This window comes from Anolis sagrei, chromosome 6 (assembly GCF_037176765.1).
Source record: "Anolis sagrei isolate rAnoSag1 chromosome 6, rAnoSag1.mat, whole genome shotgun sequence".
In the NCBI taxonomy this organism is placed as follows: domain Eukaryota; kingdom Metazoa; phylum Chordata; class Lepidosauria; order Squamata; family Dactyloidae; genus Anolis; species Anolis sagrei.
In genome coordinates, this window is record NC_090026.1 from 61,857,793 (window position 1) to 61,877,872 (window position 20,080).

Genomic DNA, 20,080 nt, shown 5'->3' on the forward strand with positions numbered 1-20,080 from the left:
AGGACCGCTGTTTGAGGATGCCTGTACTATATCATGCTGTTTCTTTAGTGGGAAAACATAAATTATATCTATCTGTTTCATAGATTACTCTTTCTATTAAAGTGATATTTAATTATTCTAATTGTCAAAGCTATCTTGTCATTAGTGGTATGGTTCAGCTGCATAATGCCAGTCAAAATCTTAACTCAAGATTTAATGGCAGAATACTTTTCTCTCTATAGAGATGGTACAGAAAAATTGCTAATTTCAAGTCCAAAGTTGCATCTATAGCAGCAATTACAGTTTTTAAAAAAATGAAGAGTTTAAGCATTTGTTACAAAAACAATCACTGTCTTTGAGCAGCATCCTGAAGTCCTATAGGAGAATCCAAATTTTAAAAATCTGGTAGCATTCAAGAATTTGCAATAATAAGACAATATAGGTAAAGATAAAAGTTTTTCCCTGACATTAAGTCCAGTCGTGTCTGAGTCTGGGGTGTGGGGCTCCTCTCCATTTCTAAGCCAAAGAGCCGGCATTGTCTGTAGACACCTCCAAGGTCATGTGGCTGGCATGACTGCATGGAGCACCGTTATCTTCCCGCCAGAGCAGTACCTATTGATTAACTCACATTTGCATGTTTTCGAACTGCTAGGTTGGCAGAAGCTGGAACTAACGGCGGAAGCTCTTGCCACTCCCCGGATTTGAACCTGTGACCTTTCGGTCAACAAGCTCAGCAGCTCAGCACTTTAACCCACTGCGCCACCTATATGTTGAGAAAAACTAAAGGAATTCTGTAACCTCACTACCTCTGAGGGTGCTTGCCATAGATGCAGGCGAAACGTCAGGAGAGAATGCCTCTAGAGAATGCCATACAGCCCGGAAAAACCTACAACAACCCAATTCTGTAATACTTTTAAGAAATGTTATTGTCGTTGATGATACCATGTTTACACACAAAGTGGCCATGAGTAATTTGGAGTGGTCCAGTCCCTCAAGTTATTTATTTATTTACAGTATTTATATTCCGCCCTTCTCACCCCGCAGGGGACTCAAGGAGGATTACAATGTACACATATATGGCAAACATTCAATGCCAAAGACACACAACAGATATAGACAGTCAGAGGCTATTTAACTTTTTCTGGCCGCCAGGGGAGCTGTCCCTTTTATCGTCCATCTGCGACACTGATGAAGTACTTCCGCATTCCCCGCATGCTTTGCTGGAGTGCTTTTGCTGGAGTCTTTTTTATGGCCTCGTAAATTAGTTAAATTAGCCTCCCCACACATAGGTGGTACCTAATTTTCCTACTTGACAGATGCAACTGTCTTTTGGGTTGCAAAGGTCGACAACAAGCTACACAATTGGTTGGAAGCTCACTCTGACCCAGGCTGGCTTCGAACTCTTGACCTTTTGGTCAGAAGTGATCTTAATGCAGCTGACACTCAGACAGCTGCGCCACAGTCCTGGTGGTAATGGTACTGTTAGATGCTAAACACATGAAATGTCTTCTAGAAGTTTTCAACAGGGCATCCCTAAGATGCTTATATTATGGGGTTTAATTGGCAATCTGTGTTCAGAGAGGGTTTGTCTTTGGCCCTCCTCGGGGTCTAAAAGAGTGTGACTTTTCCAAGGTCTCCTATTAGGCTTCTGTTGCCAAGTGGGGATTCAAACACAAGTCACCAGCATCCTGGTCCAACACTCAGAATCATTGCACCATGCCAGCTCCTTTCATACTGTCTGTATTTTTAGAGTGACTAGACGTAATTTTATTTCAACATGAACTGTAGTATCATTTTCATCCTTGCAAACAAGTATTGCAATTGCAGATTCATAAAGCTTTTATGCAATAAACACAGGTGATTTTACTATTAGGCATGTTAAAAGTATGCACACAAGCTTGTGTGGCAGCATTGCCTCAAGCTCTCGTTCTAAGAGCTGGGTTTCACTAAACTAATTGGGTATTCTGGTCATTGCATTAAAATTCCTGGTCTGTAGGAGAACAGCTCTTTTATGTTGACCACTGTGGTTCTTTCATCTCATATTTATTTCTTTTACAACTAATTATTCTTTTATAATTAATTAATTATAGTTCTTTTAAAACTAATTAGAACCTATGGTATATATAGTAAAACAAGTAGAGGCTGTGAGACTCGAAATATTTAATCCCAACAGTAAAATTTCTCAAACTTTATTCACATTCAAATGCCACTGTACTTTTCTTTTTGTATTTGAATGTTGTTTCTCTGACTAATCAATGCTGCAGGTGGAAAATAAACCTCTCCGCTTTTTTTCTCACAGACGGAGAATGAAGGCTCGTGCCCCTCCTCCACCAAACCATCCTCCCATGCCTTGTAAAGTTAATAATGAACATAATTTAGGCACAGAACTGGGATCATTGCCTGATCAGAGTGTGATGGATATGAAGGAAAATCTGATTAAAAGGACAGTCGACTTCACAGTAGTTTTTCCAGATGGAGAAGAACAGAAAGAAACTGTGCCTGGAAGGTAAGGCTTTTTTTTCTCTCCTTTTTATATGCATTTCTTTTCTTTTTCCCCTCCTTCTTTCTCTTCATTTTTATATTTTTCTTCAGAAAAGGGGAGAAATGGAGAGAAAGGCTGAGGAAGAAAAATAGAGGGGAAAAAGGAGAGGGGGGATGCCTCTTTCTGCCACGCTAGTGCGCCTCTGTCTCCAAGCTCCTCCCAATAACTCCTTGCCACCGAAGAAAGAGGAGGAGAAGGAGCTAGACCTTCGAGGAGGAAAGATTTGAAAAGAGGTGAAGTGGTATGGGTGCTGGCTCGCTATTTAGCTGCCAGTGGTTGCCTGGCAGCCATTCTGGGGAGGCACAAGAGGCGGGGCCAAACGAGGTGGTGGCGTGACCCCTCACAAAATGCCAATCGACCCCTCTAGAGGTTGTGAGCCCCAGAGTGAGAACCGCTGTTCTAGGGGAAGCTGAAACAAGTACATCTGAGTAAGCCACGGAAGGAAAAGCCATATGCACACTCAAGTGTGGAACAGAGCAGGCAGGGTATGAGCGGTCTCAGAAATTAGCTAAGAAACAATAATTAAGCAGGTACAAGCTGAGATCCTAAGATATAAATCTTTCAGTGTTGTGACTCTTTGTGGCAGACTGTGGCCCTTTTCACACTGCCCCATATCCCAAGATCTGATCTCAGATCTTGTTTATCCCAGATTAGTTGGCTGTGGAGACTCATATAATCCAGTTTTAATCAGATTAATCAGATAATCTGCGATAAACAGATCTGGGATAATCTGGGATAAACAGATCAGATCCTGGGATATACATGAGATACACCTATAATTCAAAGGCACACCTCATTTTCAGAGACGTTTATACAATTCCCGAGTTATAAACATCCGTCTTACAAATGACTTATAGTTAACAATTGTGGTGACAAAACAAGAAATGAGAGAAATGTACCCCTAGTAAGGTAAATTCACTCCTGAAAAGGTTATCACGGGGGAAAGGTGTTTCCAATTAAAATTTACCACCTATCCTTGTTTCCACAGCAAGCTAATTTTTTGAAATCCAATTGTCACAGGGACAGAAAGTGAAGTGAAATCTGAACAGGGGCACAGACAGCAAAACAAACTCCGCAGGGGAGTTAACCCTTCCCTATGCTACCCAAAGCTAATACATATATGCATATTTATTTAGCTGGAGTTAAATTTGCCTTATGGTGACGGCCTGTATAGGAAAAAAGTGTGTCTTAGAATGAAAGCAATACAGTAAATATACAGGGTGCAGCCGCATAACTTCCTTTTTAAAAATGTACACCATTCAGTCGGTTGAAGACGTAGCGGAGCGCTAGTGGTCTCGTTTGAGAGGCGGGAGTATAAAGTTTTGTCCTAACACAGTTCAGTCGCCATCATGCGTTGGAACAGTGAGTAGCGTGCTTTTGTCGTTGAGGCCTCATCTTGACTTCTTGCTTTGGAAGCTGACAACCAGCTCATCTGAGAAGACATTGTCTGTTTATGACTTTTGAGAACCATAGCTATTTATTCCAGAACCTGATCTCTGGTTTGACCTCAGTTCTTAAATAGAAATGGGAAACTGTTTGTACCATTTCTTTTAGTGTAGTTTGGGGCGTACTTCCAAGGGAATTGTATGGAGTAGTTTTTTTAAAATTTGCTACGTTACTCCACCTTCACAACTTCTCCTGTCATCTACTTTGGAGGTTTACTTTCTTAGGGTGCAGTAGTGAGTGGCAAATGCTACAGACAATCCCGAACCAGAGAAACGAAGCACAGCAGGGAGGCTCTAAAAGCATGCTCAGGACAGGAAGACCAGCCTTTGGACAAAATGGGAGGGTGCAAGAGTGGGTGCATAATGAAGAAGATGAGAAGGGAAGTAAAGGAAGAAAGACACACAGTGAAAGAGCACAATGAATCACATGGAAATCTTCACAATGATGTGAAGAGGCAAGAATAAAAGACGAAGGAAGAGGGAAGAGTGAGAACCTGAAAGGAAGGCAAAGTGGAGAGTCAAGAGGAAAATTACAAGGGACGCTGGCAAAAGACCACAAGGAGAAACATGGAAAATAGATGAGTCAATACAGATGAAGAATTTAGATTCTTTCTGTTGTTCTTTGTCTTTAAAAAGGGAGTCCTCTAGTGGTGTCCTAGGGTTAAAGACTGACTAAAGCATTTGGAGCCAGGATATCTGAAAGTCCGCCTCCTCCAATATGAGCAAAGGTGGTTGTGTTGTGTTTCCCAACATCTCATAAAGTTCAGTTGTTGGGTACATGTAAAAAGTCTTTCTCTGTAGCAGTGCCTCAGCTGTGGAACTCCCTCCCCAAAAAGGTTAGCCTGGCCCCATTTCTTTTAAACTTCCAGTGGGCAGCCAAAACATTTCTGTATGGCATTCAGTGTTTTGAAATTTTTGTTTTAATTGTTTTAAAATTGTATTCTAGAATTGTTTCTAGTTGATTAGAAGAGTCTTTAAAGGATAGATTAATATGTTTTAAAATACTTTATCTCTTTATTTAATCATTTTTTATTTGTAAATTGCTTCAGAACTCATTGTGGCTTAGGAGATGATGGAGAAATAATTTAAATTGATAAATAAATATCTGAGAATGTTTCTTGTGGAGAATTGAAGAATGGAGTTGGATAACATAGTTGATAGGATTGAAGAGTCAAGTGAGTCTGGTTTATAGTTCATTTTTAAAGGTTAAGATTTTGGCTTCCTTTGTCCTTCCTGTTTATTTTTAATCTTATATTACTTTTTGGTAGTAAAAGATGGGGTTTCCTAAAATTCATGGAACTGTTTCTTCTATTACAAGTCCAAAACAGATGTTCGTAAGTTAAAGACTGCCAGTACATCAAAAATCCCTATGCGTGTCTATCAGATTGCTAAGAAGTGCAGAAACAAAACACCTGCCACAAACCCTAAGTGTAGTGATAGATAGAAAAATAGATAGATTTGTTTATTGATTAGGCAACACAGAGACAAATGGACACAAATACTACAAGTTTGATTGAATCAAACTTCAATAATCTGCCATTAAAAGTTCAGGAAGAATTTGCCTGCTACCTCTGCAGGAAGGGAAGGACTGATACCATCTCTTTGATTTTGATAGCCACGTTTAAATATTTGAAAGGATGTCATATTGAAGAAGGGGCAAGGCTGTTTTCTACTGTTCCATAGATTAAGAGTGGCTCCAGATAGCCCTTTAACCCGGGAACAATTGCGTTTGTTAAACACAATTACTCCTGGGTTACAATCTACCCCCTTCCCCAGAAAACGCATGCTTTTCCTTGGGGGGTGGGCGTGTCCACATGCCCTCTCGGAACCTTCTGGGAGGACCGGGAGACACTCACATCTCCTCCCCAAAACCCCTTTAAAAACGTATAAAAATTAAAATAACTTATCTGGCCACCATTAAAGTGCTGCCAGAGCTCTCCTTGGCACAAAGGAATGACACACCAGGAGAAGTGGGAGAGGGTTTTAAAGGGTTTTGGGAGGGGGTGTGGGCTATCTTGGGTTTCTTCGGTTCCAGGAGCTGAAGAAACCCAAAACAGCTGTGTAGATAGGCACCAGAAGTCATGCAACACGATCCCCATGTACACAGCCCCTGCAACTGGAAAGGTCTTCTGAAAGGTCTTCCAGCTGACAGATTACATCAGCACAAAGCAGGATTTTCCTGCTTTGTGCTGAATGCAGTTGCTTTTATGCAGGACGTCATTTGGACGCCCCACTTAAAGAAGCGGGAGTTCGCGCTTCTAAAAGGCTGTGAAGGGCTCCTGATGTTTGGCAATGAAATATGGTTTCTTGGAGTCTGGTGGAGTCTCCTCCTCTGGAGGTTTTTAAGTAGAGGCTGGATAGCCATCTGTCAGAAGTGCTTTGGCTGCAAGTTCCTGCATAGCCAAATGGGGTTGGATTGGATATCCCTGGAGGGTCTCTTCCAACTCAGTGAGTCTATGAGATCATGATGGGAGCAAGAGGAAGGTGGGTGTGGGTCCATTCCAGGCACATGGCCCACTCTGCAACTTGGAACCTTTTACGTTGGAGATAAGAAAATCCCCAAAATATCTCATTGTGCCAACAAAGTACATTCTGCCACACAAGGCTACAAAGCACCAGGGCATGGAAAATGTTGAAAATGCTTTACATCCTGCAGTATCAAATATTCAGCCAAGGTTTAATCATTTATGTAAAAATAAACAATCACACACATCTCATTATGATGCAAAACTGGTTTTTGTATTCAATAAATGGTAAAACTGTATGTATGCCAAATAACTTTTTTAAAATACATTTTTTATTATTTATTATCAGGAAACATTTGAAATGTATGTCTATTTTCTATACCTATATATACCCAGTAATTCATCAAAAAAAAATTCAGGCAAAAAGGGCCATGAGTGGAAAAAGTTTAAGAAGCTCTGTCCTAAATATTCCTTATTTAGGAAAACTATTACTTGGGGTATTTCACAGTTTCAACCTTTTCTGTAATGTTGTGCAGGTACTGTTAGATTTTGGATCAGTGGGATGCCATTCATTATTGTGTGAAAAAATTATTGTCTCCTTCAAAAGTGAGGACTGCTCCTTGCTTCTGTACCAGTAAATATCAAATCCATATATAAGCTTCATTCACTTGGATGGATAATACTTTCAACTGCTGTTTTTTTAGATGTTTTGTGGTGAATTCCCAAACTGACAGATTTTTTACATTTGCTGTTGGAAATATTAGCTACTACACATAGAAATGTTTCTGGCAATTAACTTGTTTCTGTATAACTTTCCTTACAGTAAAGCTGTGATGGACTTGTTAGTTGACCTGTGCAGCCGGCACCACTTAAATCCAGCCCACCATATTCTTGAACTGCGGTCTTGGGAGACCCAATACCCTTTGAATTACAAGCCAAATACTATGATAGGGATATTGGATGTACAGAAGATAATTCTGAAGGAGAAGCTTCCAGAGGAAAAGTTCAAGCAGCCACCACTTAAGATTCCTGAGGTCAGAAATATCTGCTCTGTAGTCACATGCAACTTTATATATCAAGGAATGATGAATGTAGTCCTTTCTCCATATGTATTATGTTAGATAATTGTGATATCATTAGCACTTGTCTTTTTGTTCAGGTTTTCCCATGATTATGTCATGATGATCTTGCCTGACAGTCATTGTGAACTTTGGGCATATAATAATAATCATCATCATCATCTTTATACCCCGCCACCATCTCCCCGAAGGGACTCGAGGTAGCTCACAAAAGCACTCCAAGTGCCAGACATAAAATAAACAATACACAAACATATAAACATATAAACGATGACAATGTAAATTTACAACAGCAAAGACACATAAAAGTCACATAATATATTTTTTAAAAATCATGAACCACAGCACTGCCTGCGGATAAAGCTGGCTGTATTCAATTAACAATTCAAGTGTTGGAGTTAAACAATCACTAAGTCCTCAAGTCTGACCATAAAAATCTACTCAAGGTCAATTTTAGTATATGTGCTTGCCAAAGTGAGCACAACTATACACTTTTAAATTTTTCAGTCTTTTTACCCTTGTCTCTGATAAGCTTGTGCGAGATTATGTCCCTCATCTCTTAAACTGGTCACCAACAGTAATAAAGTGAACTTGAACTTCTCAAAGTCAAAGGCCTGTCTAGTCTGTGTTTTTAGACTAGACCTAAAAGCTTGGGGAGTAGGAGGTAACCTAATCTTTCTAGGGAGGGCATATGGTTTATGATGCAGTGGCAGAGGCTTCTGATGGTGTAGGTTTATTTTGTGACATATTAGGAATGTGTGTAGAGGACTAAATGTGGTGTTATGGCTTAATTGATGCGTCATACACAAAATATAATATGGAATTGTCTGGAATCCACTTTGTCAACAAATAGCTCTTTCTTCTTTCCTTTTATTTGTAAACTCACATCATGTTTGTCCCAAAGCCTTGAGATAACTGTTTTCTGGTTTATGGGTTGTTCTATTAGAATAAAAGTTCCTCATTCAAAGCTGCAATCCAAAACAATATAATAATAATAATAATAATAATAATAATAATAATAATAATAATACCATCTGTCAGCTGCAGAAGGCCACCTTACTGGGATCTGCACGCATCATTCGCCGATACATCACACAGTCCTAGACACGTGGGAAGTGTCCAACATGTGATCCAATACAACAACCAGCAGAGTGATCTTGTCTGCTGTGTACTCATCTTGTTGTGTTTCAAATAATAATAATAATAATAATAATAATAATAATAATAATAATAATAATAACAATAACAATGTTATTTCTTACCTGCCTTTTGACGAGAATGGGATTGAGTCACAGGTAGACTTAAGCAGATGGAGAGACTGAGTGTGTGAAAGAGGAGTGAAAAGGGGAAAGCTGTCAATATCTCTCCCCAAGGACATCAGACAAGCCCCAACGTTGGCAGTCTTTAGGAAGAGCTTGAAAACCTGGCTGTTCCAGTGTGCCTTTCCAGAATAGGAAACTCCCAGCATCATGTCCCAAACACACTTTATTAGAGATTTAAGATTATCTGCACATCGCACCTACCCTAAAATCCTTATATTTCACCTCTCATGCCCATCACTTTTAACTTTATCCATTACATTTGGTCCGGCCCTAGTTTTAATGTGTTATGATGTATTGTTTTATTGTTTTATTGTTACTGCTTTAATGTTTATTGGTTTGCTTTATGAGTTTTATTGTTTGTATTTGTTATGCTGTTGTTTTATTGAGGGCCTTGGCCTTTGAAAGCCTCACCGAGTCCTTTGGGAGATGTTAGCGGGGTATAAATAAAGATAATAATAATAATAATAATAATAATAATAATAATATGAAGAGGTCACAGGCAGGGAGTGGAGTCGGTCTTTTTCCTAAGATAGGTAAATGAATGTGGTAGCAATATTTTAGCAACAGTTGAGGAAACAACAGATAAAACAATGTTGGTGAGAATTGATATCTATTCTGTCTCCTGACTGAACAGCACCAGACAGAGGAGGGAAAATTTGAAATGTCTCTCTCTCTCTCTCTCTCTCTCTCTCTGTATATATATATATATATATATCTGAACATTTTAGAAGTTCTAGCCATATAGAATATTTAGCCAAGAAACCTTTGGGAGCATAAATTTTGGAGTTCTGTCTAGGTAGGTGGACAACCTATATGCAATCTATCCTTACACCTGTTGAGTACCTCAATAAAAACAATTGTATGGAAGCAGCAATCCCAGTCAGTAGCAGTTGGAGCATCTCCCTCTGCCCCATGATCCTGAAGGAATTAACATTGCTGGTTAATGCCCCTGCAAAAGGGGAGCTCCTTTTGGATTTTCTAGTATGGAACTCAAATCCAGAAATAATAATTCAGAAGCAGAAGTGCTTTGTGTGTGTGTGTGTGAGAGAGAGAGAGAGAGAGGGGGGGGGGGGAGGCAAAATATTGCTGAGATTGCAACAAAATTAAAGTTTATATTACTGTTCCTCCTTTTATTACTGAGTGTATATGTTTTCAAATTATTGGGAAAGAGCAAAGGAAAAGTACAAGCAGCATTATATGTAATGAAAGAGACACTGGAGATTATATCACGAACATAAATTGGGTAGTAGAACTCACCAAAGAATTTCGGAAGGAAATTAGTCTGTGTTTAATTTTGACGAACTATTGATCGTTCTAAAATAAATGGCGTGCCAGAACATCTGATTGTATATATTTTATAGAGTGGACAAAAGGCCACTATGAGATCAGAATATGAAGAAGCCTAATGGTTTTCAGTTGGAAAGAAAGTCAGACTAAGTTGCATTGTATTCTTCCTATCCCCCTCTGCTTGATTTGTATATATAACATATGTAGAAAACAGGATTAGACCCAGGGGAGGAAAGTATGAACATTGAGGAAAGAATATAAACAGTTTAAGACTCCATACTATTAGCAGCAAATAGAATCATAGAATCATAGAGTCGGAAGAGACCTCATGGGCCATCCAGTCCAACCCCCTGCCAAGAAGCAGGAAAATTGCATTCAAAGCACCCCCGACAGATGGCCATCCAGCCTCTGTTTAAAAGCCTCCAAAGAAGGAGCCTCCACCACACTCCGTGGTAGAGAGTTCCACTGTTGAACGACTCTCACAGTCATGGAAGTTCTTCCTAATGTTCAGATGGAATCTCCTTTCAAGAGTTGTGCTGGAGCTGAATGCTACCAATATCATGGACATCTAAAGATACACAGAAACAGATCTCAGAGCATATCAAGCATGAACTCACTAGAAACAAAGATGATTAAACGGAGGCTGTTGTACAGTACTTGGGACATAAGTTAGGCAGGCTAAAGCCTTTTTATTCAGGCAGACTTTTAAAAGTGAAGGTTTTAAAGATCAAGTTAGGAGGTGCTATGGTTTTTAGTTTTGAATATGCTTTTATGGATTTTAACTGTGATTTTAAAAATACAGTTGATGCTTAATTCTGTTTTAATGTTTGTAGTTTTCTAGATTTTAAATTGTATTGACAGGCTTTAAATGTAAGCTGCTTTGAATCCCCTTGTGGAGAGAAAAAGCGGGGTATCAATAAACATCATAAAAATAATATCATGAGATAATAAGACTAATTGGTAAAATGATAATAGTTGGTAAAATGAAAGGTAGTAGGAAAAGAAGACTGCGTTATAAGTGATTTGATTCAATAAAAGAAGCCTCACTCCCGAGTTTGCAAGACCTGAATTGATGACTGAGGATTTTGAAGTTCTCTTGTTCACATGGTTGCCCTAAGTCAAAGTGAACTTGACAGCAAATAAGAACAACAGCAGGTGTCTTTCTTCCTTGACATCTCTAAATCCAGTAGTTGAGTAATTGATATCTCTCTACTTAATGCTGCTGTTAATATTTTCTGTATTTGGTATACAGGTGGTTTTTAGTGTTTTATTGTTTTTGCTTGATGTTTTATTATTTGCTTATGAGTTTTACTGTTATATTTGTATGTTGTTGTTTGTTGGCGGCCTTGGCCTTTGTAAGCCGCATCGAGTCCTTTGGGAGATTTTGCGGGGTATAAATAAAGTTAATAATACCAAGTTAAAATTCACCAGAACCATCAGTATAGTTGAGAACTGGCATAAAGTATTTTATAGATGGCACCTGACACCGGTGCAACTGGCCAAATTCAACAAGAATTACAGCACTCAATGCTGGAAGTGTGGGAAAAAAGCCAGAACCTACTTCTACCTGTACTGGGATTGCAAGAAGATTAAAAAAAATGGCTAATGGTGCATAAACACACACAAAATATCATAAAAACTAAATTTGATATAAAACCCGAATATTACCTATTGAACATAACAGATCTAGGCCTGAAGAAAAATGAAGAAAAAATTCTCTTTTACTTATCGTCAGCGGCAAGGAAATTCCATCTAATGAAGACTGGTTAAAGAAGATAACAGATTTTAGGGATTTAGACAGACTATTGTACCAATTAAAGGACCAGAGCAAGGTTAAACAAACAAACTGGAATTACCTGGGAGAATATTTGAAAAATAAAATAAAATTGGACATATAAGGTTCTATGGGCAAGATAAATAGGAACCATAATGTGACAGGAAAAGATCTACGAAACAAGATGATTACTCCTCTGTGGACTGAACGGAAGTGATACCCACATATGTCTACTCCGCATCCTCCCCTTACCTCCCTTTACCACTACTACCCCATTCCCCATTTCTTCCCTTACCTCCCTATCTGGTCTTTCCGCACGGTCTGTCTAAACTTCATAACTTTCTATCACGATGATTGTTCCCCCTCTTTCACTGTAAAGGAAAATCTTATTTTAAAAAAAATTAAAAATAAATAAATAAAGATAATAATAATAATAATAATAATAATAATAATAATAATAGAGATCTGATGAGATTGTGCATATTCCAGGTGGCACGACTTTAGGAGAAATTGCTTCATAAGTGATTTCAGTGTGTTCATGCTCTTGAGTAGAAATTCAAAATTGCTGAAAATTAGCAATGTCCACATTGACTCCCTAAGGTACTTTGATATTTATCCTTCTCTACCTCCAATTTCAAAAGAATCTTCTGTAATGCTCTTTATGGGGGTAATTTCATAATTTTTTGTCTTTCTTAGCTCTTTTGCAGAAAAGTAAAAAAGAAAGAAAGAAACCATCTCTTGGTTTCCAAATATTCAAGCCAAAATGTGACAGAATTCCTCCCCCCCCCCTTTCCCGGGTTTTCAATAGAACATTGAAAAACATTTTCCCACAAAGAACATATTTCTGGTTATGGGGGTTGTGAGTACATCTCTGGGAAGTTGCTTGTAGGCCATAGTCAATACTTCTTCCCATCCTGGCAATTCCTAGTTTGTTTTAATTAATGGGATAACTTTCTTTTATCCAGAATGATCTGCTTTGATTCCATTGTTAGAAAACTCTGTTGATGCTGAGGCTGACAGGGGTGGTTTGCTGTTTCATTTTTTGCTTCTCCAGAAAACTGTGCGGTTGGTAGTAAATTATCTCAAGACACAAAAGGCAGTAGTTCGAGTGAATCCAGAGGTGCCTCTCCACTACATAATCCCAGCCATTTGTGAAAAGTGTGAGGTCAGTCAAGAACACCTTGTTCTCCTGAGAGATACCTTCACTGGAGAAGAGTTGGAACTTACAAAGTCATTGAATGAACTGGGGATAAAGGAGCTCTATGCATGGGACAGGAAAAAAGGTAAGTCAAAACATATTCTAACACACCAATAAGAAACTGTATTTGACATTGGCGATGATGGCATATGGAAGGTTAGCATGCATATGGGAAGTTTAAAAAGAGGGTACCAGTTAACCCTTTTTTGGAATGGTGTCCCAGAGCCTGGGAGTTCCCACCAAGAATGCCAAGAGGAGTTAAGAAAAACTTTCTATTTAATTATCCAATAATTAAATAATTAAATTGTATTAATTTATTTAATTGTCCAATTAAAAATATTTAAGTATCCAATTAAAACTATTTAATTATCCAGTAATTAAATTTTACCATTTTATTGTAGCAGCAATAAAAACATACTTAAAGTTTACCAGTGAGTTCAACTGGATGTGCTTCTGAGAAGGCATAGCAAGAATGCGAATCACTAGAAAGATCTAGTATGCTTATAACTTAACAAGACTATTTTTTTCCTAGGCTCTGGACTAGATCAACCAATAGTGTATTATTGCAAATGTTTATAATTTGTATTTTAAGGTGTTTTCTTAAAATATCTTGGGGCAGTTCTACACTTTTGCTGGGGATGCCTGGAGTGATGTTGGCTGTGGCACCACAGCAGCGTAGGAGGAGGTAGAGGAGGCATTGCACTCTTCTCTCTCCCTTCTCAGATCTCCTTGTCGTTCTAGCCAGCTTAACTCCAGGTGACGAGTGACTGGCACAACCTGTGTTGCACCCAGTGGCTGCCACAATGAGGAGAATAGGAGGGGGTGGTGAGTGACACGCCATCTCCCTGACCAGCCGAGGGAATACTGGCCTGCCATGTCAATAGTTGCAGCCGGTTTTGTTTCAGAATTGGCTCATCTGTTCTGCATGGGCCCAAAGTTGTGGTTTCCTTTGGATCCTGGAGGAGAATTCAGAGCAATCTGAGATTTTGGTTAATGCGGTTTAAAGCTGCACCAAGCAACTTTCGTCCACATTAACCCAGATCAACTCTGTGTGTGTTTTAGCTTATTTGCTGTATGTTACAGTAGGACTTCGTATCATGACCGCTTTCTTTTCCTTAGTTCACATAATATATATCCAGTGCAACTAGGGAATGTTAGGTCTTAACTGGGCACATGCATGAGTTATGAAGCACATAATAAGATTCCTCTCTTCTCCTTCCTCTGCTGTTCCATATTTATATATGGGAAAACCAGAAATGTTTGCAAATCTGACTGTAAACAGTTGCAGTTTCACATTTTGAACTCACTTGGATCATTGCATTATAATGACAAAGGACCTCTTCACACAGGACTAAAATAGCCCCGTATTGCTGCTTTTGGCTGGGCCTAGACGAGGACTACTGAGCGTCATCAGACGACACATGGCATCCCTGCCAACATTCCTTCCAAAGTGGAGGGGAAGTGCCAGAAAGCGCTTCATCCACCACCAAAGGGAGGAAAGTGTGTTTTTTTTCCTCCCCTTTTCCCTGTATGATGGGGGAAAGGGTGGCGGGGCAACACGCATTGCTGCCCTTTCTTCCATCTGATGGGGATAGGCACCCTGTTCCATCGTTACTGTCTGATCTGGAAGGAATTACCTGGTGACAACAGTGCCCATCTCCACCATTCAGTGCAGCCCACCATTCAATGCACCATTCAAGGAAAGAGGGAGGGTGCACAGGGTGCCGGGAACCGCCTCACGCGCATTCTGTTTCGCCAACAACTGCTAGTGAAATGGAATGGCCCAAAGGGCCATGTGAAGAGATCCTAAAAGCATGGAATAGAATTTGTTTCAGGAGAAAATGATGGGATGGGGTAATCAGTAGCATTACATGAAGATTGCAGTGTGACATATAGAAGGGGGTGACATTTGGCAGGGTGGTCATTCACCATCCATTTAAAGACATCCCCCCCAGCTGCGTACCTCAGCTGGCCTGTGTGTCTCTGTTGAATAATTGCTGCACTGAATGGTGGAGATGGGCACTGTTGTTACCAGGTAATTCCTTCCAGATCTGGTGGAGCTATGGGGGCAGGGCAAGGTGGACAGTGATGTGCTGGCCAGCTGGGCCAAGATGAGGGAGTGGTGAGGAGGGGAGGGCAGGTGATATGGTGAGTGCCCCTTTTTTTCTGCCACTGTGGCTTCTCCATAGGTTTGCACATTCTGACCATGAGGAGGGGAGAGAGAACTGCCTGCTTGTGAGAGGGGATTCAGGACATCAGGCAAAGGAGAGCTGTTGCAATGGTGGTAGAAGCATCCTCTCTACTCCCCTCCCCCTCCTCTTCTGCCGGTCTGGGGGAATCTCTGTCCCATTGTTGCTCCCTCTCTCTCTCCAAATATTCTTGGCTGATGATTCAAAGCAAAGACCTCAAGAAAATGAGATTACATTCTAGTAATAGGACTAGGCTATCCCCTGAATATAAACTCTTAACTAATGCTTCCTACTATTTCATCACAGTAGAAGAGCCCCCGGTGGCGCAGTGGGTTAAACCCCTGTGCCGGCAGGACTGAAGACAGGTTCGAATCCGGGGAGAGGCAGATGAGCTCCCTCTATCAGTTCCAGCTAATCATGCGGGGACATGAGAGAAGCCTCCCGCAAGGATGATAAAAACATCAAATCATCCGGGCGTCCCCTTGGCAACGTCCTTGCAGACGGCCAATTCTCTCACACCAAAAGCGACTTGCTCCTGACACGACAAAAAAAAAAAACAAACAAACTAGAGAATGAATCCACTTTAAATCTGGTTTCTGTCTCCTGCAGAATTCTGGGTTTGTATTTTAGTGATGCTGTTAAAGGCTCCTCCCTAAACTACAAACCCAGAATTCTGCAGAATTCATTATTTTTTCCTGTAAGTTCCTACATTAACAGTTTGTTTATTTATTTATTTACACTATTTCTATCCCGCCCATATCAGTCCGAAGGCAACTCAGAGCGGCATACAAAGTCGGCACAATTTGATGCCATATATAAAATACATACATTGATAAAAAGCCAAAAAGAAACATTACAATACATTTAGAGACATAAAAACAATGAATAGTAAAAAATTTAAAAAACTATGTCTTCTCGTTCAAATCTCATCCATTCAATCGTTTTGGCTGTTCCTGGGTCATTTTCCGATTCAAATTTGTCTGATTATCCCGAGGTTCCGAATGCTTGCTCGAAGAGCCAAGCTTTCACTCTTTTTCGAAAGGTCAGGAGGGAGGGGGCTGATCTAATATCCCTAGGCAGGGAGTTCCACATCCGAGGGGCTGCCACAGAGAAGGCCCTGTCTCTCGTCCCCACCAAACGTGCTTGCGAAGCAGACGGGATCGAGAGCAGGGCCTCCTCCGACGATCCCAAATTCCTGGTGGGTAAATGGAGGTTGCTTCTTTCAATACTTAAATGTTCTTCAGAGCAAATACTCAAAAATAGCAGGTCTTATCTCTTAATATTATTGCCTTTTTGTCCTATTTATTTCTGACATTTTCAGTTCTTCCATCACGAGCCCAGTCTGAACCTTCTCTGAACTATAGAGGTACTGTAAATGAGTCTTGGAAAGAAAGGATTCCCCTTTTCGATTTTTCTTTTGCACGCCTTTGATGACTAACACTATTAGAGTCACTGTTTTATCTACCATCGGCAAATACTCCAAAGGCCATTTGCATAATTGAGCTTCTTATGTGCAAGACTGTAACCTAGCAAGTATTAAAACCTATAATCTAAAGAAATTGTGATATCTAACAACACATTTCAGAGCCATTTGTTCATTAAGAGGAAATAAATACTTATCCCTGTTTACCTGCTTTTTGTCCTCAGATTGAGATTTATAAATAAGACCCTAGTGTCATCACACCTGTCTATTCTCTTAGTTCCATTTTGTAATCAACGATTATAAATAACAATAAAGTATGCTAACTGTAGACTATTTTATAATACTGTTGAAAGAAAAGACTCTGCATTAACTAAATAGATTCACAGTCCCAACCAATGACAATTCTTTATATAGAAAATTGTTTATACATTTTGATTTTATTTTTTTTTGCAAAGTGACGTTTTCATTCATTCATGTTGCATAAATGTTGCATAGATGTGTCATTTAAACCATGTTAATGTCTCTGTTTCTGATTATTTTGTTTTATGGTCTTATTTGTGGTGGTCAAGTCTAAAGAAATGGTGCATGCTTTTAAAAATATTTTAGAATAGAGAGTTCTAATTTCTAAACTTCTTGTGGGAGTTGCCATTTTATTTATGCATCATGCTGTTTATCTTTCTATGTCATGTCCTTGAAGGTGTTAACTCAGTCTTTCTGCAGCATGCAATATGTCTCAAATTGTAGATCCAAAGGAGCTACTGTATATACTCATATATAAGTCTAGAAATGTTAGTAAAATAAATTGACTCCCAAACTGTGGATTGACTTATCAGTGTAACTTAACGCTTATCAAAACTGTTGAGATTAACTTCACAATTCAGCAGCAGATCAGTTGCACAACTTCAGCGCTTTCCAGTAGCTTCTTCCTGCACAGTATTTTCAGTCAACTGCTCCCACAGCCTGCAGTCACTCTGGAACCCTTTTACAGACACTTGAGCACATGCCCGGCCATTGTCAGTTTTACTATTGTTTTCCCCCCAGTCTAGATGATATTACATATAGCCTTTTAATTACATATAGCCTTCGGCGAACAACATCACAGCACAAGGAGAAATATACACTGTACATGACTTCCTTATATACAATTCATTTACACATAGCAATCTCTGATTGGTTCCCAACTCATTGACTTAACTCAGACCCAGGATTACATCATTCACAATCACCTGGACTAGGCCAGAACACATTCCCCAAATGAAGCTCTATATACAGTTAATGCATGACTCAGCACTTCCAATAGAAGCCCATTAGCAGTGTATGACTCAGCTATATTACATTGCAATACATTGTAAAACCTGACAAAAACAAATGAAAAGAACATCTCATTCAGTAGTAAAAGGGAGCAAGGTGAGAGTTCACTACATCTCCAGAGAACCCAAAAATATTGATCCCTCTACTCTCTTCACCTTGATGCTGCTGGCAGACTCAATTGCATAAACACTGTTGCTGTAACCCAGGGATCCTCAAACCTTTCAAGCTGAGGGATGGTTCACAGTTCCTCAGACTGGGGAGGGGGGCGGGGGGCGGGGGGCGGATTATAGTTTGAAAAAAAACCCCCTGTATATACTCAAGTATAAGGCAACCCGAATATAAGTTGAGGCACCTAATTTTACCACCAAACTGGAAAAACCTATTGACTTGAGTATAAGCCGAAGGTGGGAAATGCAGTAGCTACTGGTAAATTTCAAAATAAAAATCGATACCAATAAAATTATATTAATTGAGGCATACATCTTCTCCTCTCCTCTTGGCACAGCAACCCAGCTTGGTTGTTATGCTGAAAGGAGAGGCTGCACACCTTCCTCTCCTCCTCTCTCGGCACAGAGATCCAGCTAGGTCGCTGTGCTGAAAGGGGAGGAGTCACGTGGCTGGTAGAAGCCCTGCAAAGGACTTCTTTAAGCCCCATGCCTTCCTGCCAGGACCCTCACTTGAGTATAAGCCGACGAGGCCTTTTTCAGCATAAAAATGTGTTTATACTCGAGCATGTACAGAAAACGAATTCCTATGCACACTGCACACATCTTATATTGTAGTGCAAATAAATAAAAGAACAATACAATATATAAAATGAATAACAATTTTAACTAACATAAACTTACCAGTATTCCAGTGGGAAGTGTAGACCTGCTTCTGGCTAATGAGATAGTCAAGTTAATTAGGATTGTTGTTGCGTGACTGCAGATCGTTTCAGACTTAGGGCACTCCTGAGTTAGGGTGGGGGCTGGGTAAATGACCTTGGAGGGCCTCTTCCGGTTCAAGGACCTTAGTTTGGGGAGTCAACTACTTCCTATTTTCTATTGAAAAAATCAGGTGCGCTATTAATTCAGTTTTTACATTTTCACATTAAGTCTGGAAATGTATCTTCCACAGATATAGAGTATTTGCAGTTCTGATTGTATGAATTTACATTAATAAATTCTTTATTCTACATATTCTTTCCTCTTTCCATCACTTGTGTTAGTTATACTTTTTGCTTAAATAATGTGTCTTCTAGAAAACGTCATGGGGGGTAAGGGTGCCAATTTAAAAAAAAATCTAAACAATATTTTAAACATCTCTGTAAATGGGTTTACTATTTTGTCATGGTGGTTATGAAATGTAGGCGAGAATATCCCTGCTTCATACTATTTTGGTATCTCTCTTTTTGCTTGAATTATCAAGTTTTATTAATTCAACTATTTGAACCAATTGGAAAGTTACACAATGTGATTCTAAATTAGGTAGAGCTTAACCTCCCTCTCATGATACGTAACTATTTATTTTGTTTATTAATTTAATTTATAGTTAAGGTGGCTAACAACCACACACTTTGATGAATTCTTACCCCTTTCCTCTCTGGGCACCACATTCCCTTCTCCGTGTTTTCCATCACGTTTGTCAGCAAAGAAAGGCCACTTCCTTTTACTATTGTGCCTTAGCATCCTTCCACAGTGCCTACATTTTTATACTCTTTCTTTATAGTTAATGCAGTTTTAATATTTTATTATTTTTTCAAAAATACATCATAAATAAAATCAAAATAAAAAATATAAACAAAGCAGATTAAACAAAGTTAACTCTAGAGCTTTACCACCCCATTTTACCCACCATCCTTACCATAAAACAAACTTTCCCCTTTTTCTAGGAAACAACAACATTAAAACATTAAAAATGGATGTCTCATCGCCTCAAAAGCAACTATCATACTGTTATGTTTCTACTTAATTGTATTTCACCTTTTGCTAAGGAAAAACAAATATATTTGGAATTAATACATAAAATCACAAGTAAACATTTTAGCTAAATTTCAAATTATAAAATCTCATGTTTTATTCATT

The 20,080-nt window shown here is 39.3% G+C and overlaps 1 protein-coding gene across 5 annotated transcripts in view; it reads left to right on the plus strand.

Annotated features, from left to right (window-relative positions):
- Positions 1-20,080, plus strand: part of COBL (cordon-bleu WH2 repeat protein) — a 111,485-nt gene that overhangs the window by 40,620 nt on the left and 50,785 nt on the right. For 4 of the 5 annotated variants that reach the window (XM_060781511.2, XM_060781510.2, XM_060781514.2 and 1 more), the window contains exons 2-5: positions 2,279-2,485; positions 7,255-7,465; positions 12,948-13,176; positions 16,602-16,646. In XM_060781511.2, coding sequence (XP_060637494.2) covers positions 2,279-2,485; positions 7,255-7,465; positions 12,948-13,176; positions 16,602-16,646 — 692 coding nt within the window. The remainder of the gene's footprint in view (positions 1-2,278; positions 2,486-7,254; positions 7,466-12,947; positions 13,177-16,601; positions 16,647-20,080) is intronic. The other variant, XM_060781513.2, reaches the window with a different exon arrangement.